At 54.0% G+C, this 24,020-nt stretch overlaps 1 protein-coding gene across 10 annotated transcripts; it reads right to left on the bottom strand.

Moving 5' to 3' along the window:
• Nucleotides 1–11: 11 nt before the first annotated feature.
• On the bottom strand, nucleotides 12–23,710 carry MSI1 (musashi RNA binding protein 1). Of its 10 annotated transcripts, none has more exons than XM_066370748.1 (15): nucleotides 23,515–23,710; nucleotides 23,300–23,340; nucleotides 22,657–22,738; nucleotides 22,473–22,557; nucleotides 19,586–19,627; nucleotides 17,986–18,078; nucleotides 14,408–14,456; nucleotides 13,210–13,292; nucleotides 12,243–12,360; nucleotides 9,263–9,343; nucleotides 7,958–8,014; nucleotides 5,115–5,183; nucleotides 4,197–4,384; nucleotides 3,653–3,724; nucleotides 12–1,773 (listed from the first exon to the last, which is right to left on the bottom strand). In XM_066370748.1, the coding sequence occupies exons 1-14, from the start codon at nucleotides 23,571–23,573 to the stop codon at nucleotides 3,683–3,685; spliced, it is 1,089 nt and encodes a 362-aa protein (XP_066226845.1). In that variant the 5' UTR covers nucleotides 23,574–23,710; the 3' UTR covers nucleotides 12–1,773; nucleotides 3,653–3,682. The 10 variants fall into 10 exon arrangements, with proteins under 10 accessions (XP_066226845.1, XP_066226846.1, XP_066226844.1 ...); XM_066370749.1 differs by having other exon boundaries at nucleotides 3,661–3,724; nucleotides 4,197–4,351; XM_066370747.1 differs by having other exon boundaries at nucleotides 3,661–3,724; nucleotides 23,515–23,709.
• Between the last annotated feature and the right edge of the window lie 310 nt (nucleotides 23,711–24,020).

The following is a 24,020-nucleotide window of genomic DNA, read 5'->3' as shown; positions in this document are numbered from 1 at the left end:
CCAAGCCTAGCACCGTTTTCAAATAATTTATTAGGAATTTAAAACTGAAAATAAAACCTGGGAAAAGAAGTTACAGATGTGGAGAGAAGAGACACCGGAGGGTGGTAACTTGCTGGCTTCAAAACACCGTGTAACATCTTTTAAAAAAATTCCCCAAACAAATCAGAAAACGGAATTCCAGGACCCTGAGCCCATGGGTGGGCCCAGTGGGGTGGGGGTGGGGGTGGGCCACAGGAAGGGAGTAGGGGGAAGCTAAGTCTCTCATGACTCAGCTCAGATGTGTAGAAAATTAAAAATAAAAACCAATAAAATTCAGCTTCTGTTTTATTAGGAAACATTTAAAAAAAAGAAAAAAAGAAAAAAAACGAACAGCCGCGCATCTCAGTAACAAAGATTATTGCTTTGTGTTCTCAGGGCTAATAGGTTAAGCACCTCACACAATTAACTCTCCCAAGGGGGTTTTAAGGGTGGGGGATAGGGAAGGGAGCTTAGGTCCCCAGCCTCAGACCTGGGGGAGAGGGACATAGAGGGGTTGACAGGTGGGCCTCAACCCTGCCACACCAACCAGGTCACTTGCTGTTCATGAAGTCAGACTGTGAGCCTCTTTTTCCGTTGAAGGGGGCTCAGGGGTTAGGGGTTGCCAAGGGGGCTCTGGCCATTGGACCATCCTGGTGGGATACTTCAGTGAGAGAATATGGGGGTTCCCTGAGAAGCCCTTTGCTTTCCCCTGGGGTCTGCCCCTTCCCAAGTGCCCCCTGATGCCCACTCATTGGGGGAGGGAGGGTGCTCAGAGCAGAAACCATGAAGGCCTGACCTGGGTAGGGGGCAGGAGACCTTTGGAGAGTTAATTCATTTCCAGCGGTGGCTCCGGGTAAGCCCTTCTCTTCCCTCACCCCTTGTTCCCACGCTGGGTTTCGGGGTGGGCAGGCCCAAGGCCTTGACCCCTAGGGGCCTGAGAGAGTGGGCCTGCCTGGGCCACAGATGAGGCCTGCAAGCTTACAGTAACGGTGTCTGAGGACGGGACAGGAACACTGAGGGAGACCGCCGGGAAGGGCCAGGCGCCACCCTCACCCCGAGGGGCCTTAAAGGGGGTGGGGGCTTCACCTCACAGTATTTACATATGATACAGGACGGGAAGGTTCCAGGGGCTCGGCCTGGCCTACGCAGCCCGGTCCCCCTCTCCAGGGCTGGAGGGAGGTGGCCAGGGGCTCACACCCACATAGACATTTTGTTCTCAGCTGGTGGGGGGGCACCTGGCCCCTTGCCCTCTGCGGCCTGGGGCTTCACATTCACAAACCTAGAAATAGTTTAAAAAACAGTTTCTTTAAAAAAAAAAAAAAAAAAGGAAAGAGAAAAGGAGGGGAAAATCAGGATAAAAAACCCGGGTCACGGCTGCAGCCTGGAGCAAGCCCCCTCTGCCCTCACACTAGCTATGCACAAATACAAAAGCCTTCTCGGGGAGGGTCCTAGGGGGGCGCGGCAGAGGGGGAGGGGCGCAGACCCGAGAGGGAAGAGTAGGGGCGGTGGGGGCAACCGGCTAATCCAAAATAAATAAAAGTGGGCAGGGGGAGGGGGCCAGGGCGGAAGACGGGGAGGTTAGTAGGGGAGCCAGACGTTGTCCAGGGGCAGCAGGGCAGGGGCCGGCGCCCCGGGACTGGAGGGCAGGCAGTAGCGGTCCGAGTCGCGGCGGGGGAGGGGCGGCGGCTGCGGCGGAGGTGTCCCCGCCCCCTGGCTGGCTCACTTATGGTCCTCAGTCAGCTGCAGGCTGGGGCGCTGCAACACAGTGGGAGGTTATGGGTTATGGGTGCCCCAGAGGCATCCTGCCACCGTAACCCTCTGCCCCCCCCCCCCCACTCTTTGGGGCCGCCAGAAACCAGGTATTCCCCATGAATAGGCCTCTATCCCTAATCCCCTCCTAAGGTGACCTTTGTTCACATGCTTTGCATGTTTGGTCCCCATTTGGAAAGCTCTTTCTCTTAATTTTTGATTAAAAATTAAAATATAGCCCCTGGCCGGTTGGCTCAGTGGTAGAGCGTCGGCCTGGCGTGCAGAAGTCCCGGGTTCGATTCCCGGCCAGGGCACACAGGAGAAGCGCCCATCTGCTTCTCCACCCCTCCCCCTCTCCTTCCTCTCTGTCTCTCTCTTCCCCTCCCACAGCAAGGCTCCATTGGAGCAAAGATGGCCTGGGCGCTGGGGATGGCTCCTTGGCCTCTGCCTCAGGCGCTAGAATGGCTCCGGTCGCAACAGAGTGACGCCCTGGAGGGGCAGAGCATCGCCCCCTGGTGGGCAGAGCATCACCCCCTGGTGGGTGGGCCGGGTGGATCTCGGTTGGGCGCATGCGGGAGTCTGTCTGACTGTCTCTCCCCGTTTCCAGCTTCAGAAAAATACAAAAAAAAAACCACACAAAAAAACTCCAAAAAACAAAGAAGCACATGCCTTAAATTAAAAAAAAAAATTAAATTAAAATATATTGATTGATTTTAGGGAGCGAGGATGGGAGAGAAAAGGAGAGGGAGAGAAACATCAATTGTTGTTCCACTTATTTATGAATTCCTTGTATGTGTCCTGATTGGGGATTGAACCCACAACCTTGGTGTATCAGGACCACACTCTCTAGCCAAATGGGCTACCTAGCCAGGGCTGCTTCCCTAGATTTTAAATGACTGGATTTATATAAATATCACCTTCTCAGAGACACCTTCTCTGAATCCCTACAGTAGCCCCCTCATACTTGAGAATGATCTCACTTGACCTTTGTTTGTAGTATGAGAGGAACCTTCTGTCGTATACATCCCCCTTTCCTGGGATACTGCTCAACAAAGTGGCTTGAATGAATGAATAAAAAAGTGAAAGGTCACTGGTTCACGTGGGTCCCCACCTGTCTCGCTCCACACTGCCTGATGACTGTGTGTACAGAGTTCTCCTCTCTCTGTATAAGTACACATGTCAACAGTCATCTGCTTTTTTTTTTTTTATTGTTTTATTTTTTTAAAATATTTATCTATTTTTTTAAGATTTTATTTATTCATTTTAGAGAGAGGAGACAGAGAGAGAGAGAGAGAAGGGAGGGAGGAGCAGAAAGCATCAACTCCCATATGTGCCTTGAGCAGGGAAGCCCTGGGTTTTGAACCAGCGACCTCAGTGTTCCAGGTCAAGGCTTTTACCCAGTGCACCACCGCAGGTCAGGCTTTAACAGCTGTGTAATATTCCATTATATGCACACACTCTCACATATTTAACCACTCTCCTTTTGATGGGCAATTCAGTTATTTGCAGTTTTAAAAATAAATGCCCAGAAGTGGACTCGCTGGGTCAAGGGGATGAATGTTTAAAGTCTGGGCAAACCCTGCCAGACTGGCTTTTGGAAACCCTGAGCCTATTTGCACAGTTTCTCCTACATCCTCATCACTGCTCAACATCAGCGATCTTTAAAAAAATCCTTGCCTGATAGGTGGGACGTGCTGCCTTACTGTTCTCATTTACATTTTTTAGGTAGCAGGTTGAGCAGCTTTTCATGTTCATTGACCATTGTTGGTATGAAGGTCTGGCCCTCCACTGGGCAATGGGTCCATGAAGGCAGGGACAAGGTCCGTGACTCAGACTGGGCTCCCAGTCTCCCCAGTGTCACCCCCACTCCAACACCCCTGCCCACCTTCTCACCTCCTGCCACCTGTCTCCTGCTTCAGTGGTACCCATTGGTGAAAGCTGTGGCAATCAAGGGGCCCTGGAAAGAAAAAAAATTGTCTCCTCGATTCCTGGGGGCGCGGTGGGGGGGGGGCAGAGAAAGCCAGTGGCTCCTTTTCTCTTGCAGGAACCCTGAGGTGAGGCACAGACACTGCTCTGGCCCTGCTCATGTCACTCCCACTGCAGACACACTGAAAGATTCTCCATGGTAGAGCAGGGCACCTGCATATAACCAGCAAAGTAGTCCCTGCCCCAAGCTAGATCTAGCCTCCATGGGGGCGGAGATGGTGAGTCTCATTTGCACAATATCCCCAGAGTCCACCTAGTGCCTGGCACACAGCAGGCAATCACTAAACACCTACTGAATGAATAAGGACTCCTGTCCTCCCCCCCCCCCCCGCCCCCGTGACACTCTTTCTCCATTCATTATCCTTCGCCTCCCTCTGCACCTGCAGACAGACAAGGTCTTTCCCTCTTCCAACTTCAGGGGTCCTCCAGGACCAGCCACTCACCCCAAGACTGTGGCCAAAGCCGGTGCTGGGGGCGGGGCTGGCAGCACTGATGTAACTGCTGACCCCTGAGTCCTGGTTGGCTGCCCCATAGAGCTCAGCCATGGGGCCGGGGCTGGTGGTCCCCAGAAAGCCCCCCGTGCGGCTGGGAGTCGAACCTGGAGGGGGAGCCATCGTCCAGGGGTGAGAGCCTGGCAACCCAGAAAGAAGAGGGTAATAGCCCCGGCGCCTTCACATCTGTCCCACCCACCCTGACCTTGACTCCCCTACCCAGCTTCACCCCATCGAAGTCTGTGAGTCCGCCTCCTGGCGATCCTTCCCAGTCCATCCACCCCTCCAGCCCTGGCCCAGGCCCCCATCTCTGTCTGACACTCAGCAGCCTTCTCACTGAGCTCCAGCCCCATCCTGAGCCCTTCATACCTTTCCCCATGCTGCAGCTGTGTGCATTTTCTAAAACCCACATCCCTCCGCTGCTTAAAATGTTCAGTGTCTCCCCAAGACCTGGTTCTTCCTACCTCTTTCTCCCCAGCCCGTTCCTGTACTGCACCCATACCAACTAACTGCCAAACCTTTGCACATGCTATGCCCTCTTCCTCTGCCTTCAAATTGAAAATGAAGTCCTTCCTCCTGGATGCCTTCCCTAGAGGCCTGTGAGCTCCTCTGGTACCTGACTTCCCCCGAGGAGCAGTATCATCCTTCAGAATTATTGCCTTTTTAACACCTGGTGCCCCCACCAGCCTTTAAGCTCTGGAGGGCAGGGACCTGTCTCCTGCCTGCTGGCTCTCCAGGTGCTCAGCTAACACTTGCTGAGTGAATGAATACATAAGTCCCTCTGGAAAGGGGTAGTGGTGGCTACCCCCTCCCCTCTAGACTTCTCTGACCCCTGCATCCCCTCACTTCTTGCACCCCAGAAGGTCTCACCTGTCCCCCGAACCACAGCCGCTGCTGCTGCTGCTGCTGCCATTGGTCCGTAAGCGGTGAGAGGAATGGCTGAAAGGAAAGATACAGGTACTTCAGTGTGACAGGTGAGGGGGCAGAGATGGATGATGGAGGCCCGCAACGGGCAGAGTCTCACCCCACCGCAGAGGAGCCAGTGTGGCCCCAGGGTCAAGGAAGAAAGAGCTCCCTTAGGTGCCATCTGTGCCCCAACAGGTAGGAAGGTGGATGGCTTCCCAGTGACCAGCTCAGCCTTGGTTTCTCCCCTGGACTCAAGGGACACACCTGAATAACCCAAAACTCATAGGTGGTGACAGTGGGGCATCTTACCCGGAGCTGCAAAGAGCATTGCTCACAGTTGTCCCCTACTTCAGAGAGTGCCCTTGGCCCAACAGGGGCCACCTAGCCAGAAGTAATGGGAGGTTATGTCCCTCTTCCCAACCCTAGTCAACTGGAGCCAGTGACCTGTCGGTTTTTGACATGGGGTCCATAAACCAGGCTCTTTGCCTCAAGGTACACCCGACTGTGAGGTACAGTCCCCAGAGCTCCCTGTGTGACCCGGCCGAAGCCAGACTGCAGTTGAGGCTGTAATTCTGCTTTGCTCCTTCTGCTGCCTGGCCTGCTCCCCTCCCTCCCTTTTGGAGAGCATGTCCTTAATAATTAAATAATTTGTTTAAAAAATTGTGTGCATCCAATGCCCTGCCTCAGTCTCCCATCCCTACCCCAACAACAGCCAGCCAGAAATGACCACATCCTCCTCTAAGTCTTCTCAGCTCCTTTTCTCTGACCTCCACAGAGTCTAGCATCCTGCCCGGTACAAAGGACGTGTTTAATATCTGCTAAAGGAGTAGAAGGGACCTTTGCTTAGAATGATAACAGGTTGGCTCAAGCCTGGAGCTTCCTTGGGCTGGGCGCCCTCTCCTGTTCAACTCTGCCACTGCAGCCCCCAAGAGGCTACAACTCTGCCCAGAGCCAGGGTCTGCAGAGTTGGCACGTGCCCTCAGGAACATTAGTCTCCCACCCTAAGATGCACTCTTTGGGGCTGTTTGAGTCACCCTGATCCTGAACTGGAGCTAGGGACCTCAGAAAAGGCCCCTGAAAATCCTCAGCATGGCCATTGGGCTGGGGATTAAAGTCTAGGACAAAGCGGTTCCCGCTCAGTAGGGGAGCCTTGCTGAAGAGCCTCATATAGTTGGCTTCTTCTCACTCAGATGTCACCTCCTCTGAGAAGCCTTCCCTGACCACTCTCACTAAGGCATCCCTCTACCTTCAACTCGAACGCCTCATCACACCTCCGTTTTATTTTCCTCATGGAATTTCTCACTCTCTCAAAGTATTTTGTTTGTTTATTTGCTTATTACTGTCTCCCTCCATTAGAATATCGGCTCCAGGAGGGCAGGGACCTTCCCTATCTCACTCTCTGATGTACCTCTATTGCTCGGAACTGCATTGGATATGCTATCTATTAAATGCGTGACGGAAACACCCAGGTCTCCTGAAGGCCAGAGAAAAGTTCAGACCCAGACCTCTAGGATAGACCTCCTCCCCTGCCAAGACATCTGCAGGGGGCACATTTCTTCCCTTAACTCTTTAAGGGCAGGGGCTGAGCTCTGAGGTCTGTTGTTAGGCATTTCCACAAGGCAAAGTCAGCATGGCCACTCTGAGCACATGCTTGTCACAACTGTAAGGGATTACTTATTTGTGTAACAGGTATTTGTTTCCCTCTCTAGACTGCAAGTTCTGTGACAGCAGGGCCTGGCAGAGTGCCCCACACAGCAGGTCCTCAGCGCAGAGTTCTTCAATGAGTAGAAAAGACCCCGCTGTCTGTCTCTCTCGTTGCTGGTCCAACCCTCACTCTACTCAGGGAAGAACCCCTATCACCCTCACCTCTAGGACTCTCTACTCCCTCCTCTTTCTTCACCCCATGTTTCTCTTCTCCCTTCTCCACTTTGAGGGACCCCTGACACCCCTTGGAAGGAAGGTCTCATCCAAAGCAGCATCCATCCTCCACACACGGCCAGGTTGGGAGGAGAGTCTAAGGGTGGGTGGGGGGGAAGCAGGTTGACAGAGAGACCCCTTGCAGCCCACCTCATCTGTACGCACCCTTCTGCTCCCCTTGGCCTCAGCCCCAGCTCAGAGCTGAGCCGACTGGCCCAGGTGAAAGCTCCGGCTGGAGAAATGGCAGCAGTGGCCAAGTGCCTCCATCCCACTTGCCCAGAAGTCCCAAACAGGCAGCCAGAGGGCTGCATTTGCCACTCAAATAGGTCTCATTTGGCCTGCAGTGGTTACAAAATTAGGACTTTGTTGCCAACTCTTGAAAATCATTATAAAATTCATTTAAAAGCAAAAGCTGGGTTTTTGGCATCTCTTGGAAAATGAGATCTGAACGTACTGGGTCTGCATCCCCTCCTGGCAAGGGTCAGCTCTGGCATGGCGTGCAGGCATGCCCACTCCGGCATGCCAAAGTCCCCACCTGGCCCACTCTGCCCTGAGTTTGGAAACCCCTGGCTTCACCACTGGGTCCTGGAGCCTACATGGCGCGTGGCACATGGGAAGTGCTAGATAAATATTTGTCAAATGGATGAATGCGTGACTTTGCCTCCATCTGCTGGGCTTGGCCGTATGCCCCACCTAAGGGCCATGGAGCTAAGGGCCATGGAGCACAGACTGGCCAGTGCCCAGGCAGAGCCTGCTGCATCCATCCCCACAGCTGTAGGACTGGCAGGCAGGGGAAAGGAGTCCCACTAACTTTCCCCCGGGGAAGGTCCCTGAGTCATTCTCTTTCTCCCCATGTGGCCTGTGAGGTGTATGAAATCCGAGCGACTGACCTGTAAGCTCGGGGAGGACTGGGGCGCTCGGGAGAGGGGTCCGCTCTACACGGAATTCTAAAATGAAACGTAAAACAGCTTAGGAAAATGCAGGGGAGGCCCCTCAGGCATGGCCCGCGGAGGACAAATGCACCCACAGGCCATGCACAAGACCCAAGAGCTGGGGATAGGGAGAGCATGGTCCCCAGCAGGCAAGGGTTAGGAAGAAGACACAGACACAGAGAGGTGAGACAGACAGACAGACAGACAGACAGAGGAAGAGTGAGCAGAGCTGCCACCTATACCCTGGGCATGGGCAAAGCTGGAGCTACCATTCCCAGTGTTTCTTAAAACGCTTGAGAGTGCACCAAAACATTTCCCAGAATCCTTCTCTTCTTTTTTTTGCAGGGGAAGGAGGAGCTGGGGAAGCAGCCTCGGTGAGAAATGATGACCCTAGAGCAGGTCAGGCTCGCATTGGGCTCCTGGCTCCAGCACTTTCTAGTTGAGTCACCTTAGCAAGTGACTTCTTCCCTTCCCTTGGAGCCCACTTCCTCACCTATAAAATGGGGATCATCAGTCCCCCCACCCCGTAAGATTGTTGTCTGGATCCAACAACATAATGTGTGCACAAGATTCTAAGCTGTCCAGCCTAAGGGGCAAAAGGTGCACATTCTTAGGGACCCTCTAAAAAATAAGACAAAAAAAAAATAAGTCTTGCAAAAATTTGATATTTGATATTTCAAAGAAAACATCATTGAATAGTCATCACGGGAGAGTTCAAAACTTTTTTGGGCTCCCTGCCACTTATTTGAAGGACTACTGTTATTTTTATTTTGAATTACAAATGAGGGTGGTGATCATCATGCTTTTAAATTGTTTTTCAGCATCAAGGTCTCAAATGGTTTTGTGGGCCTTGAAAGGCTCAGCGTAGCATGTGGTCACTATACATCATGTGTCCAGAAAGACACACGAATGTGCCCTCCGCCACCAGCCCAGTGCCCTCTTTGGTGGAAGTGGCAACTCTGGAGTGGGGTGGGGGACACAGAGAGACAGGAGGAAGACAGCGATTGGCCGGGGAGAAAATGGTGCCATGCAGGGCTACGCTGGAGCTCCCGCCCCCAGCTTCTGGAGGAGGAGGTGAGGAGGGGATGGGTGGGGAGAGGCACTCCTTCCTCAGACATGCCCTTTCTTCTAAGCCTCCAGCAGGCAGAGCCCCTCATCCCCACCCTGGCCCCAGCCATGCACCCCCAGACACCGCCCTGAGCAGTTAGACTGTCTGGGAACCAGGGACATGCTAGCAGCAGAGAGACACCGAACAGAACTTACCGGGGAACTGGTAGGTGTAGCCAGGGGCGAGGCCTGTATAACTCCGGCTGGCGTAGGTTGTGGCTTGGAAACCGGGGTAACCTGATGGGGCAAAGGGGCTAGTGTCAGGTGCCTCACCCACAGTTTGGACCCTGATCCATGGGGAACTCTGAGCCACTTATTTCCATCCTCACCCGTCTCACGAGTAACAGTCAGTCACACGTACCAAATACCTCCCGCATGCCAAGCCCTGTGCTAAGCATACTGCGCAATTTATTTTCTCTTTAAACCTCACAAGAATCCTTAGTGATTATTAATATTAGGAGACCTATTTTACAGATCAGAAAACTGAGGCTCAGAGAGACACTTATTTGCTAAGGATAATCCAACCCCTTGCCAAGGCCCTTCATGCTCTGGCTCCTGCCTCTCCCCCATCCTCATCTACCCTTTGCCCCTGGTCACTCTGCTCCAGACACATTGGCCTTCTGCTGTTTCTCAAGTTCACCAAGCTTCTTTCTACCTCAGGGCCTTTGCACATGCTGTTCCTGCTGCCTGGAACACTCATTCCCCCAGGTTTTCACATGACTGGGTCCTTTTCATTGTGTAAGGCTCAGCTTGAATGTCACCTCCTCAGAGAGGTCATCCCACAAGAGTCCTCCCTCCCATTAGTTACAATTTATTGTATCACCCTGGTTTCTCCCTTTCATGAGCATTATCTGAATTTATTGCAGGATTTCTTTCAGTGCTGATTTTGTTTTCCTCATCTTTTATTTCTGTGTCTCCAGAATCAGCATGGTGCCTGCTACTTAGTATGCATCTAATGGGTATTTGTATCTGTGAATAAAAATCATATAGTGAGGCCCTGGCTGGTTGGCTCAGTGGTAGAGTGTCGGCCTGGCGTGCAGAAGTCCCGGGTTCGATTCCCGGCCAGGGCACCTAGGACAAGCGCGCATTTGCTTCTCCACCCCTCCCCCTCTCCTTCCTCTCTGTCTCTCTCTTCCCCTCCCACAGCAAGGCTCCATTGGAGCAAAGATGGCCCGGGCGCTGGGGATGGCTCTGTGGCCTCTGCCTCAGGCGCTAGAGTGGCTCTGGTTGCAACATAGCGACACCCCAGATGGGCAGAGCATCGCCCCCTGGTGGGCAGAGTGTCGCCCCCTGGTGGGCGTGCCAGGTGGATCCCGGTCGGGTGCATGCGGGAGTCTGTCTGACTGTCTCTCCCCGTTTCCAGCTTCAGAAAAATACAAAAAAAAAAAAAAAAAATCATATAGTGAGAAATAATAGTGCAAATGGGATCAAATCCCGATCTGACCAGCTCCCAGTCACTTGACCGCCATTCTCACTATTTGTTAGAGGATTTCTATTCTGTTTTCACTCTTTAAATGGGGTGAAAAGTGAATCACCTTGAAAACTTTCTCAATGTTCCAGGTCAGAAGAGGCTAACGAGACGGGACAACTAAATGTAAGATTCTAGCCTGGCTCTTGTTCTGGAGGGCAAAAATAGGCTATAACGAACATTACTGGGTTAACCGATAAAATCAGAAATAGATTAAAATATTGTATCAACATAAATGTATAAAGTTGACCATTATTATGTGGTTTCATGAAAGAATATTATTAATCTTAGGAAATACACAGTGAAGAATTTAAGGGTAAAGAGTCATAATGCATGTAATTTACCCTCAAATGATCCAGGGGAAAAAATCACAAGTGTATTGTGTGTATGTGTGTACACACATGTATGTACATATACATATACCTGCAGAGAGAGAGAAAATGATAAAGCAAGTGGGATATAATGTTAATAATAGGTGAATCTGGTAACGGGTATATGGATGTTCTATGTGCTAGTTTATTTTTCCAACTCTTCTGAAAGTTGGAAGTTACTTCCAAATAAAAAGTCAACTTCCCCCCAAAACTTCAAGAGATCATGTGCCATTGGAGGGTGCTGTCCTCACCCACCCTGTCTGTGATCCAAGTCTGTGACCCTCTAGCCCACATTACACTCCCCTCCTCTGCATTCCTAAAGCACCCTGCCCCCACCCCATCATAATGACCCCCTTGTACTACACTCTTTCTGTGTGTACACATCTTGTCTCTCCAAGGAGACTGTGAGCTTCCTGGGGGCCAGGCTTAGATTCTCCACCCTCGATCATGGGCCCCAAATACTGCCATTACTGTTCAACCTCCAAGGCTCGTGGCAGCCTTCACCTCCTCCAGGGGGCCTCCCCGACACCCAGGCGGCTTTAGGTTCCTCCTAGGGCTCCAGAGTCTCCAATCCCACTGTGGTGACACTGCTGATATACTCCTGCCTCCCACCGATGAGGAGCCCAGTGAGGGCAAGTTCTGCCTCTCAGAACCTGCTCCATCAATATTAGTTGCACGAACAAGAAGCAGACTTCTTTTTGCCTTTCCAGAGGCCTTTGAGTTTTTGTAAATGCTATTCTCTCTGCCTGGAACACTTTTCCCTTCCCTTTCCCCCTGACCTCCCATAACTGGCTCCTTCTCAATCCACAGATGCAGCTTAAATGTCGCAGCTTAAATTTATCTTCCTTTCTGGCTTCTTCAGGTCTTGCTTGAAGTTCCCATGCTTCCTTGGCACCCTATAGTCCTCCATCCTAAAACTATTTATTTATGTTCTTACTTGTTTTCCATGCCAGATCATAAAGGTCCAAGAAAAGTCACTGTTGTACTTCTTGGCACAGTTCCTGGTATTTATAGTTGCTCAATAACTACTGGATGAATGAATGGATGGATGGACAGAAGGAACAATCAATGAGGAGCTGGACCATTCTTTTGGCCACCGCCAGAGGGCAGTACCCCACAACAAAACTGCCCCACCTTTGGTCAGCCTGCCAGACCTGAGATCCTCAGTCCCCACTCTCGCCCAATGATTCAGATAGGAGGGGAGACCACAGAGGAGATACAACACCCACGCAGCCCCTGGTAGCCCTGGGAGCAGCTCTGGGCAGGAAGAAACTGCAGGTGTAGACCTGGCACATACCCAGCATGCCGATGCCCAGCATGAAGGCGTCCATTCCATAGGGCATGACTCGAGACCTTCCCCGGGCTGAGCCCGTCGGTGACATCACCTCTTTTGGCTGAGCTTTCTTACATTCCACCTGCAATGAGACTTGGCGGTCAGTTCCTCCAACAGTCCTAGGATCACCAGCCCTCCTGTTGCCCGGCAGGCCTCTTTATTGTTCATTTCGTAGTTACCATTTACAGAATGCTCACTATGTGCTAGCCACTATGTAAGCGGCTTTGCAGGCAAAGTTCATGAATGCTTACACAAATCTAATGAGGAAGGTGCTACAGTCACTCCTATTTTATGGATGAGGAAACTGAGGCTTAAAGAGGGGAAATCATTTGCCTAATGACTAGACTAGCAAGTTGTACAATAAGGATTTTGACCCATACTTTTTTTTTTTTGAAAGAGAGAGAAGGGAGAGAAATAAGAAGCATCAATTCATACTTGCTTTTCATACATGCCTTGACGGGGGGGGGGGGGGGGGGGGGGACTCCAGTTGAGCCAGTGACCACTTGCTCAAGCCAGCGACCTTGGGCTCAAGCCAGCAACCTTGGGCTTGAAGCCAGTGACCTTTGGGCTTCAAGCCAGTGACCATAGGATCATGTCGATGATCCCACATTCAAGCCAGCAAACACACTGAAGCTGTTGAGCCTGTGCTCAAGCCAGATGAGCCCACACTCAACCTCGGGGTTTTGACCTGGAATCTCAGTATCCCAGGTCCATGCTCTATCTATACTGACACCACCAGTCAGGCCCAACCCATATTTTTTAACTGCCACAGGACACTGCCTTGCTATCCAGATTTTAGGGTGTGGGAGAGGTGGCTCTACTGCTCTCAGAGCTCCCTCTGCAAGGTCCAGAACCTCTGAGCACCCCTGAATGGCTCAGCCGGGAGCCTCAGTCTCTCTCTGCAATTCCACCCCATCCAACCCCAGCTCACCATTTTGTTGTTGATTTCATGGAAATGGATTTCACACACTTTCTCCACAATGTCTTCGCTCTCAAACGTGACAAACCCGAACCCTAGAGCACAAACGCAGGGTCAGAACTGGATTTGTGGTCAAAACTCAGTCCTGAGTCATACCATGACTACCATTCCTCTCTCACAGGTGTCTGAGAATGAACAAAAGGCTCTGCCCACAGCCCAGGTTCCAAATTACGGATGTGAAAACCGAGGCTCAGGAAAGTAAAAAGACTTGCTCGAGATCACACAGCAAGTTAGAAAGCGGCAGAGCTATGATGAAATTTCACTTCACGTGCTTTTTATCTTCCTCCGCCACTTTCCAAAGAGGGAAGAATGAACACACACAAACACTTACTTAACCTTACACTAAGCTGTACGCACCCAAATATATGTCTGTACACAGTCACAATCATATATGCAGACACACACACATATATACAGGTACCCATATATCACACACACACTCACCAGTGCTCCCCAAAACATGGAGACCCCTATAGACATGTACACGGTCACCCTGATACAACACACATACACAAATATTCAGATATTGACACCTTCACATGCAGATATACACACACAACAGCACATACCCCACTCCCAGTACAGGCTAAAGGGCCCAAAGGCCTGAAGCAACTGGAGATATAGCCCTGCCTCCTCCTGGGTGTGCCCCAGGGACTGGAATGGGATTCTAGAAGGCAAGGCCCTTGGGAGAAAAACAACCAGGCTGTGCAAACACTGTGGCCCAGATGCTCACAGGTTCAGGGGCAAGGGGGTGGGGTGCGGTGGGGGGTGGAGGGCAAGGCAGGAGCAGACTGCCTGGGGCTTTGAGTCAGCAAGTCAGCCTGACCCTGGGGCGGCCTGGCCTGAGCTCTGGTTACCAGGGACAAGGTAAACCCCAGCACAGACACTGGCTGGGCAGACACTGGGCCCGGTGGGGGTGGAGGGCTCAGTTAGGGGGGAATCTGCTCCTCTCGGGTGTCTGCAATTCTGCAAGTTTCTAGCACAGGAAACGGCGGGACAAAAGCCTTCTGTAAGGCCAGGCCCTGGAGAGGATGCAGATCCTCAGGGATAGGATGTCAGGAGGAGAGATGAAGGGGCAGCTGTGACCTACAGCCCCCGGCTGACCACAGGCCCCCCAGCCTGGCTGGGTCGGGGGAGGGGCCACACTCACCTCGGTGCCGGTTGGTGGTTTTGTCAAACATCAGCATGGCATCATCCACCTGAAATGGAGCCATTTTGTCTTTGGAGGACCCACCAGATAGCAGGGGACCCACCCCAACCCAGAAGCAGGGGCTCCCACACTTTCTCCCCTATTTCCTAGCCCAGGTTTTATCTTAAACCTGCTCCCCGTGCTGGGACCACTTTCTACCTGCAACCTCAAATGGATTCTCAGTGGACCAGCCTACAAATAGTAAGTGCCAAATGTGTGCCTGGCACTTTGTCCCATCATCCTCCCCACATGCTCTGCATGGTGAGATCCTCATTTTGTAGATAAGGAAATGGGCTCAGAGAGGTGAAGTCACCTGCCCAACGTCACACAGCAAATCCCAGATCAAGTCTGGGAGGAGGAGGCTGTGCTGAGTGGGTGCAAGAGGAGGAAATATGAGCTCAAGACCTGAGACGGGGAAGCAAAAGCCTCTTCCTTTTCTTTTACAAAAGGCCAGGAGGACAGCAGCCACTCCAGCCAGTCTCAACTCCCCTCTCCCGGTACAGATCTTTTCCTCTAATTGAGGTTTCCTTTTGCTAGAGGCTGTAATTAAAGCAAGTAGAGTTCAGTGCCTGGGCTGCTTGCCTCCCACTGATTGGGGGAGGGGACAGGGCTGAGGAAAGGGAAGGGTCTACACTATCCCCCCTCCCATGGACTCCAGACTTCTTGCTACTCCCTCAAGGCATCCCCTTGCACACATGGACAGCCAAAGGCCTTAGCTTCCCTCCCACGGTCCCACCTCCTTCCCTTTGCCTACATCTGGTATGTCCTCCTGGCCCTCTTAATTCTTCAGCCAATGTCAGCTAACTCATGGGGTAAAGCTAAGGTCTGATTCATTCTTGTTAGAAACCAAGTGTTGACTATGATACCCCTCCATTGCACTCCAGCTACTGACCCTCCCACCAACGGTCAGACACCCAAGGGATGAAGGGAAACTTCCTGAAGCCTTTAGGCACAGCTTCTCCCCCACTCTCCTTTGCTCTCTTTCCAGGCCTGTCATCCGCCTCCTTGAAGGAAAGGGCAACCCCTGAACAGGGTGGTCCTCCAGCTCTGCTGGGCGCCAAGCAGAACAGGGCCTCTGACTTACCCCTGGGAGAACCAGGACCCCACTCAGCCAGGAGGCAGCTGGGTCCCAGAGAATCTGAGAAGGAAATGACATCTTCCTCCCCAAGAAGCTTCCTGCCCCAGGGTCCTGAAGGAGTGTATCACTCTCATTCCCATCCTGAAGGACCCATAATGAGTCCTAATCCCAAATCTGCTTGACTCCCCAAACAAGACAGACACTTCAGGATCAGCAAAGCTTCTCCACCCCCTTGACCAATGGAAAGAGAAACCCATAAAGGAGGGTTGTGACAAAAGCACAGGCTTTTAATTGAAATCCTAGGTCCTGAGTTTGCTGGTGGGTAATCTTGAGCAAGTGACTGTGTCTCCATGACTCAGGTTACTCATCTGTAAAATGGGTGTAAGAGTTTCTTATAGGGAGGAGTTCAATGAGATGCTGTATGTAACACTCTTAACTCATAATACCTGGGATACAGTAAGTGCTTAATAAGGACTATTCTCATTACATTATAAAGGGGCTTGCCCACAGTCACATGGGGGAGAGGGGCAAAGCTGGAGACAGCAGCCCAACAACATTGCCTATGAAGGTTTCATGAGCACAGTGCCTGTATCAGCTATTACCATAACCAACTTATTGGAGCACCCTGACTTATGCTCGATAATTATTTTTTGAATGAATGAATGAACTAAGAACCAGCTTCCTCCCTAATCCTATAGCTTTGAGTTCCTGCCTGGCCCACAAATTGATTTCAGCCCAAATCCATAGCCCTTTCCGCCTTCCTCTACCCAACCTTCCAATCCACCATCCCTGGCCCCCCAGACCCTTCAACCCGGGCACTGGATTGGACAGACCCCTAGCGGGACAGTGGGGTTGAGGCCAGGGCAAAGAGCAAGGAAAGTGGCTGGGGATCCAGGGGACCCCCACCGGTGTCCCCTCCTGGGGCCAGCTGAGGGGAGGGAGGCTCCCAGCCGGGTGTCCTTAATAGGCTTTGGTCTCCATGGGAACCTGAGGGCAGGGGGGATCGGGCGGGGGGAGGGGAGGCGGTCGGGGCCTGCTGACCAGTGGGAGCCGCCAAGTTCGGCGGCCTCTAAGCCTGAGTGGCAGCCATGGCGGCTGACCATTGTTCCCCCTTCGGCGGCGGCCCCTCGATCCGGGCGGGGGGCCCCCCGCCGCAGGGCCCTTGGCATTCCCGGCTGTCCCCCTCGCTCCCTGGCAGCCTATTCTCCGGCTCCCCCTGGCCTCCCCGGGCCGGTTTCACATGCCAACGCCGATTTAGGCCCGAACAAAAGACGCGGCCGCTGACGGCTTCTCCTGGGGCCCGGTTGCCATGGCAACGCCGGCCCCGGGGGCAGGCGGCCTCCAATCACAGCTGCTGGATCAGATTAGTGCGAGCTCTAATGCTCGGCGCTCAGACACAAAGACACCCCGCCGGAGCAAGCGGGGCCTGCTGCTTCCCAGGAGCGTCCTTCCCTCTGGGGCCTAGGCCGCCGACCTGCCCTCCGTCCTGGACTCAGGTCCCCATGGAGGCGCCTGGGCCTTGGCCTCTGGCCCCCAAGCCGCCAGCATCCGCTGGCCAAGGGACCTCCCATCCTCTCCCCTTCTACCCTAGAGACAGGGCGCTGGGAACCCACCCAGTGGCCAACTCACATCCCATTTCCCAAGCCACCTTCTTTGCCCTTTGCCTTACACGGGACGGATGGAAACGCCTCGATGGGAGAGTAGAGACCCAACCTGCAGCCTGGTGTGGCCCAGGCACCCGAGCACTAAGCACAGCAGCCCTACTTCATCCTCAGATTAAAACTTGGTCCCCTCTTTGCCATCTCTCCATGGAACCTTGATGTTGACAATGCTCACCTTTCTGGGGACATCCTATTGTCTGATGACGCCACATCTCCTACTTCACCAACAGCCCAGACATTAAAACCTGGATGCACCTCTGAGCTGAGAGCCAATCCTCTGGGCCTGATTTTCAGCCCCACCCCCAAAAAGGTAGGGAGGGGATCAGATCAGCCCTCACCCCCTAAGCTCCCACCTGTGCAAGCAGGGTGCTCAGTGCAATTGGGAGTCCTATTTATTACCTCCTTATCATCCTCACCAGGAAGGAGTGGGGGAAGGTACAACCGCCCATGGCTCGGACAGGTGCAAACTCCCAGGAGGCCAAGGGGGTGACTGGATTGAACTGGCTACAGGAGAGTAACCTCCCTCGGGAGAATGAAGATAAGCAAGAGAAAAACACAGGGGCAGGGCAACAACAGAGACAGCTACTGTGTGGCTTCTGTCCCTGGGGATGTGTCCAGAGTGTGAGGCCCATAGACAGGCCAGAAGCCTGAACGGTGGGTTGGCCTTGCCTCACCCACAGAAGGACCCACCCCTCTTTCACCTTTTGCAGGAACTGGAATGACCTGGCTGGACTCCGCTAGCTACTGACCAGTTCTACAGGCTACTCACACCCCCAGCAAGCCCCCTAGATTTGACCCACCTTTCCAAACTGCTCAAAATATTGCTTCACGTCCTCCACCGTGGTATTCACTGATAGCCCCCCTACAAAGATCTTCTTCGTTCGAGTCACCATCTGTTAGGGAGAAGAATGAGAAAGTAGGCATCTGAGTCCTGTGGCCTACTGCCACCAGCAGGGGCTCCTGCTAGGGCGCCAGCTGACAAGCTCTCTGTGGCCCCAGCTACTCGGATGCCCTCCCCCTGAGCTCCTCGTTGGACCTGTGCCTCGAGGCCTGTCACAGGCAGCTGTGCACCCCACACCCTGGCTGACTCCAGTGTGCCTCCCTCCTGCCTCCCTCCCTGGGGTCTGTGTGGGGAAAATGTCTTCCCTAAAGACCACCACAGAGAAGGGGGAGGGTTAGTGATCCAGACTGACAGCCTAACTTAAAGACGTCATCAGTTTTCCCCTGGGAGAGGCCAACGCTCATCACAGGGTCCCCCTGAACTCCATGCTGACATTTTCCTCATCAACGTCCTCCCAACCCAACCTCTGGCAGTCCTGTGGCCCCAGCCCCGTTTTAGGAAAAACACATGGTCCTAATTACCCCAGGAGCGCATGGCTAATCCACGGCAATTCCCAGCCCCATCCTAACACTAAAGCACCTTCTGTCACCAAACTGCTTAATGGAATTAACCCAATTCCGACCACGTGCTCCCTGGTGCAGCTTCCTTCGAATACCTGCTCTGTAATTGCTTTCAGGCCCTCTGCTGGACCCTTTCAGAGATACCCCTTTCCTGTCTCTTATAAGTTGCCCCTCTCCCTTCACTGTGGTAGGAGGTGGGCACCATGGTCCAAAATCCTAAAGCATCTTAGTTCCCACCAATGCCTTTGCAAAGGGAAAACTAAGATCACCTGGAGAGGGACCTAGTCTTAGGATACTTCATAAGTCGGCAGACACAGGGGTCTTGCTCCCTGTTCTGTAATCAGCCTTTCTGTCTGTCCTTGCTTAAAAATTAAGATCTGGCTAGTTGCCCTGGGACCTGGAATAGAATCTTAGGCCTCTGCCTTGGACCCAACGTTTTGAGTGCTATATAGTTCAACTGCTCAGAAATTGGGTTTCTCTACAACCAGAAAAATTTGCCACAGCACCAGGGAAAGAGAGCACTTGGGAGGACAGCCATAGTCACCCAAGTTGAAAGACAACAGGTGACAGACAGACTCCATGGTCCCCCCTCCCCCACCAAGGCCAACACATTGCACTTATGAGCTCCCTGGCCTAACTCTGGCTCAGCCTCTGGGGGTAAGTCTGTCCTGGATTTGACCCCCAGCGTCACTGGGCACAGAGGCTGTGATCTCTGAGGTCAGAATTCAACTCAGGATCCAAACCATACCGGCTTCAAATATAGGGCAATAAGTCCCCTGAGGGGTTCCCCTTCTCCCAACACATGCAGCCCTCTCCCTGGTCTACCCCAGAGCACAGATGGGAAGATGATACAAGATGTCTTCACAGAGCAGGGATATGAGGATCCTCCCTTCCCCCACCTCAGTTCATACAGAGGGTCCAGAAGCATCTGTCATAGAAAGGTATGCTGGGAATATCACTGCCCTTTGTAACAGCCCCTTCCAGACAGAACATACCTACCTTAGGCTGTGCTCGCCGAGGAAATGCCACCTTGGGATCAATCTGAAAGAGAAGGGGCGTTGGTTATCACACTTCCGATGGGGGATCACACAGCCTTCATCCTTGAAGACCTCTCTCATCCCAGGACACAGCCTCTAGCAGGAAAGGATAGTGGTTAAGCATTTAGGCCCTTGAGCCAGGTTTCTGGGTTTGAATTCCACTTAGACTGTTTCCCAGCTGTGAGACCTTAGGCAAGTTACTTAAACTCTCTGAACCTCAGGGTCAAGCTCACCTGCGAAATGGGCAAATCGTAGCATTCCCCTCAAAGGGTCATCTGCAGATATTATAAGATAATACTTACAAAGCACTTGGCATAGTGTCTACCTGACAGTGAGAACCCCCCAAAATAAACAGTCTTATTCCTTTAAGCACCTGGTATATGGAGAGCCTTCCCAGCTTCACTGACTTCACACAGATACCTGTCTAGGTGAGGCATGCAATTCAGACTTTTGAAGCCTTGCGAATGGAAACTCTTTGCTTCAAGATAAGAGTTCATAAACCACCAGGAATGGACTCAGTTCTGTTTCCCCGATATTATCAACCTCTAACAGCTCTCCTTGTGGGTGCAAACAAACAGCTTCCTGAGAATGCAGTTAGGCTTGGGGTAAAGCAGAGCCCAGGCTTTGGTGACGTGCAAGGGCATGGGACTTGGAGTCAGAAATTCTGGGCCCCTGGCCAAGCTTGTGATCTTGGGAACTTGCCTGGCCCCTCTGAGCCTCAGTTCCCTCATCTGCAAACTGGGGGCACCCACTTTTCACAGGGGCAGCTGGAAGAAATCAAAAGAGATAATGTGGGTGAAAGCGGTCCTTTTTGAACTGCCCTTCATTGGACAAACAAAGGACTACCTTTGCCCTTGGCTATGAACAACTAGAAGGGAAAAGCACATGCACCTGGATATTCTACCTGCACTTAGAAACAGCAAAAAGCAGGGCATGAAACACTGTGATCAATGCAGGACCTATGTGGCCCAGTCATTCCAGAGTTTCTTGACACACACATGGGTGGACACCACTCAGAAGTTCACCAGCCAATCATGGGCAAGATCTATCTTTTCCCAAAGTTCCTTCCATTCAAACCTCAGCCTCATTCTAGGCGACTGCTCTGGCCCCTCTCTGCCTGAATGACATAAACCAAGGACCAGCTTCCTCCACATTCCCCCACTGGAATTGCCCACAGAGAAGAAACCTCCAAAATCCATGCTTGGCCAGTGCCTCCTCTCTCCCAAAGTCCCACTTGGCCCCAGGGAAAGTCGCAGTTCTCCATTTTCCCTGTCTGAAGGTATGATTCTGTACATCTGTGGACATTTTGATGCTTCCATTTCTCTTGGAAGCAGCCTCCTGTCCACCAGAGCACACCTCAGACAGTCCCCCTGTGCAGACCCTGACGGGGAGGTGGTACCCAAGCCATGTCCTGCAGACTCACGTGCACCCCATGCCTGACACGCCCCACCTCCACTCTGACTCACAGCTGGCAACATAAATAAACCCAACAAGTAAATAAAAGGTGAAAGTCAGAACCTAAAATAGACTCCCCACAATAAACCTCCCTCCTACCACCCCTAACTCAGAGAATGTCAAACACAAAGCCCTCACCCTTGAGTTCGAAATCTCAAAAGGATACCCATCTCGCTCTCCTTCCTCCCCTCTTCTTTGCCTTATCAATCTTCCATTCCCTACCCCCCAGCCCTAGCCCCTAAATCTCAGCTTCCTGAGCGCTGCAGAAGCCATCAGTGCATTCTGAGGACAGGGGATGGTAGGAGAACAGGCAGCTTGATGGTAGATAATCACCAAAAACAATAGGCCACTGTCTTTCCATTCCCAGCTTGGGTCACTCAGTCTGAGCCAAGAAGATCCTTTCAGAGCCCGCAAAGTTGAGGCCTGGCCTCATTTGCTCATTACTGGGAGCAGGAGTGGGAGCCACTGGGCAGAGATAACAGGAGCTGGGGACAGGCGGTAATTTAACAAATTCTTGGGCACAACCAGCTATTGTTGCAGGTAAACAGGAGCCAGTGACTAACCCAAGCAGGGAGGCCCAGGGCTGGAGGAGAGTGGGGGAGTGTGGAGAGAGATCACACAGTCCCAGCCCCTTGGCAAATGGTCTCCCCAATCATAGGTCACCGCCATCACGGAGTACCCCTCCTATGACTTTCTCCGTTTCCCTCTCCCCTTGAGCCAGGGCCTGGGCCAGCGCCCCCTGCAGGGCCCAAGACACTGGGGAGCAGTGGGACAACAGCAAAATGTTCCAGGAGTTTGAATACCAAACAAGCAGCTAAGATCTAGCCCTCAGAAGGGTTTTTCCAGACAAGATAGCTCCCTTCTCCATAAATCCCTTCCCAGGCAAAGCAGGTCTGGATCTTCTACACAAAGCAAGGAGCTCATTGACCAAAAGTCAGGGGAGGGTGGGGGGGGTGTGGTTCAGTGACGCTTTGCCATTGATCTGGAATGAGGGGGTGTCGCAGAGCCAAATACTAGTTACAGTTCAGAGAAGCCACGGGGTGGGTCACTGCAGCCTTGACTCACTCAATATGGGTTAGGGGAGGTACCGAGCTCCACCCCAACCTCCTCTCTGAGGCATTAAGATTAGCACGTATGGGGAGGGGGTGGTAGCTGATTCTTCCCTCACCATTACTGGAGGGGTTGGGAGATGTAGCATCTCACGGCAGGCCTGGGCTTTTTTTCCTCTCTTTCCCCTCAACTCCAGTGACAAAGTTTCTGAGCCTGGCAACCCTTCTCAGAAAATTACCTCCTTCCTTGAGGACCCCATTCAACTGTCCCCTGTGGAGTCCTGACCCTCTTCTCCGGCAGCTTCCCTCTCCCATAGGACCCCCGAAGCCCCGAGGGTCACTCACTGTTTTGGAGTCGAGCTCGTGCCGCGATTGCGCCAGCACTTTATCCACCCCCGCCTGGTCCATGAAAGTGACGAAGCCGAAACCCCTGCGCGCCGTAGTGAGGGAGAGGCAGATGGTTACAAGGCAGTGAGTGGCGGTAGAGGGGGGGCGAGCCAGGAGCAGGAGGAGGGGGTGAGGGGCTCACCTGGATCTCTTGGTCAGGGGGTCCCGCATCACCAGACACTCCTTCACCTCCCCGAACTGGCCGAAGTATTCGCGCAGCCCTTCTGTAACCACACACCCGCCTTCGGACCAGCTCGGGCCCCGCGCCCTTCCCCCCTCCCGCGTCCTTTGCCCCCGGTGACCCCAGCGCGGACCCGCCGCCCCCGCGCCAAGCAGCTTGAGCGCTCTCTACTGTCCCCCCCAACCTTCAGCCCTCACCCAGCTCGCGTGTAGCCTCCTGGCGCCCACGGGGGCCCCAGGAAGCCGAGGGCCGAGCTTGGCTGGAGGGGGGACGGCTCCGGCCGGGTTCCCGCCGCTCCGGGAGCTGCCTCACAAAAGTTTGAGCCGCAGGTGCGAGCGGAGTTGGCGCTGCCGCTGGCGGGTCCCGGGGGCCCAGCTCACCCCCAGATGCCCCCTGAACCCCTCATCTCCTCCCCTCCACCCGCTGGGCCGTGCGCACTCGCCGATCGCCCTGCACTCTCGGGGTCCCCGGGCGGGGCGCGAAAGAGAGCGCAGAGGCGCCCGGGGTCAGTAGGGCGCAGGGCCGGGCTGGGGTGTCCGGTTCCGGGGCGCCGGGGGGTCCAGGGTGCCCTGCCGGACCGGCGGGCGCTCCCAGGCTCGCTCACCCTGCGTAGTCTGCCAACTGAGTCCCCCGATGAACATCTTGCTGCGGGAGGAGGAGAGACACAAAGGGCCCGCGTGAGCGCCGGGAGCCGGGGCGCAGGGGGCGCGGGCCCGGGCCCCGGGGAGGCCCGGCCCGACCCGAATCGGCCATGTTGGCGGGGCCGGGCCGGGCCGGGCGCGGGCCGGGCAGGCCGGGCCGGGCCGGGCCGGGCCGTACCAGGGGTCGTGCGGCGAGTCCGGGGAGGCGAGGCCGGGCTGGGGCGCGTCAGTCTCCATCGGGAGCCGCGGGCGGCGCGGGCAGCGGAGCGGCGGCGGCGGCGGCGGCGGCAGCGCTCGGCGCGGGGCAGATGAGGTGCGCGGCGAAGGGGGCCGGACGGACAGGCCATGCTGCCCCCTCCCCCGACCCCGCTCGGGCGGGCGGGCGGGGACGGCCGAGGGGAGGGCCCGCCGGGGGCCGACCTGCCGGCTCCTCCCCCCGCCGCCCTGCGCGCATAAAGCCCCGCGCTCGCGGACGCGTCCGGGCGCCCGCGGAGGCGGCGGCGCCGGGACCCTGTTCCCGCTGAGCTCCCGGGTCCCCGAGGGTGAGAGGACCCCGAATCCCGATGCGGGCCAGGACCAAGGCTTGGCCGCAACCCCCACCCACCCCAGCGCGGGGGCCGGGCCACGGGACCGCCCTCCCGGAACGAAGCGCTTCCCGGTGCCTTCAAGGTAGCTTGGTTCCGG

This window comes from Saccopteryx leptura, chromosome 2, assembly GCF_036850995.1.
Source record: "Saccopteryx leptura isolate mSacLep1 chromosome 2, mSacLep1_pri_phased_curated, whole genome shotgun sequence".
In the NCBI taxonomy this organism is placed as follows: Eukaryota; Metazoa; Chordata; class Mammalia; order Chiroptera; family Emballonuridae; genus Saccopteryx; species Saccopteryx leptura.
The sequence above is the reverse complement of the archived record's forward strand: the minus strand, read 5'-3'. Positions and strand labels throughout refer to the sequence as shown.

Bases quoted from the DNA above. Each gene is read 5' to 3' on its own strand.
- MSI1 (XM_066370748.1), bottom strand. From the start codon at position 23,573: ATGGAGACTGACGCGCCCCAGCCCGGCCTCGCCTCCCCGGACTCGCCG. The intron at 18,079-19,585 runs GTAGGTATGTTC...TCTCCCTAACAG, and splicing joins CTCGGCGAGCACAGCCTAAG to ATGGTGACTCGAACGAAGAA. The intron at 14,457-17,985 runs GTGGGTCAAATC...GCTCCATTTCAG, and splicing joins ATTTTGAGCAGTTTGGAAAG to GTGGATGATGCCATGCTGAT.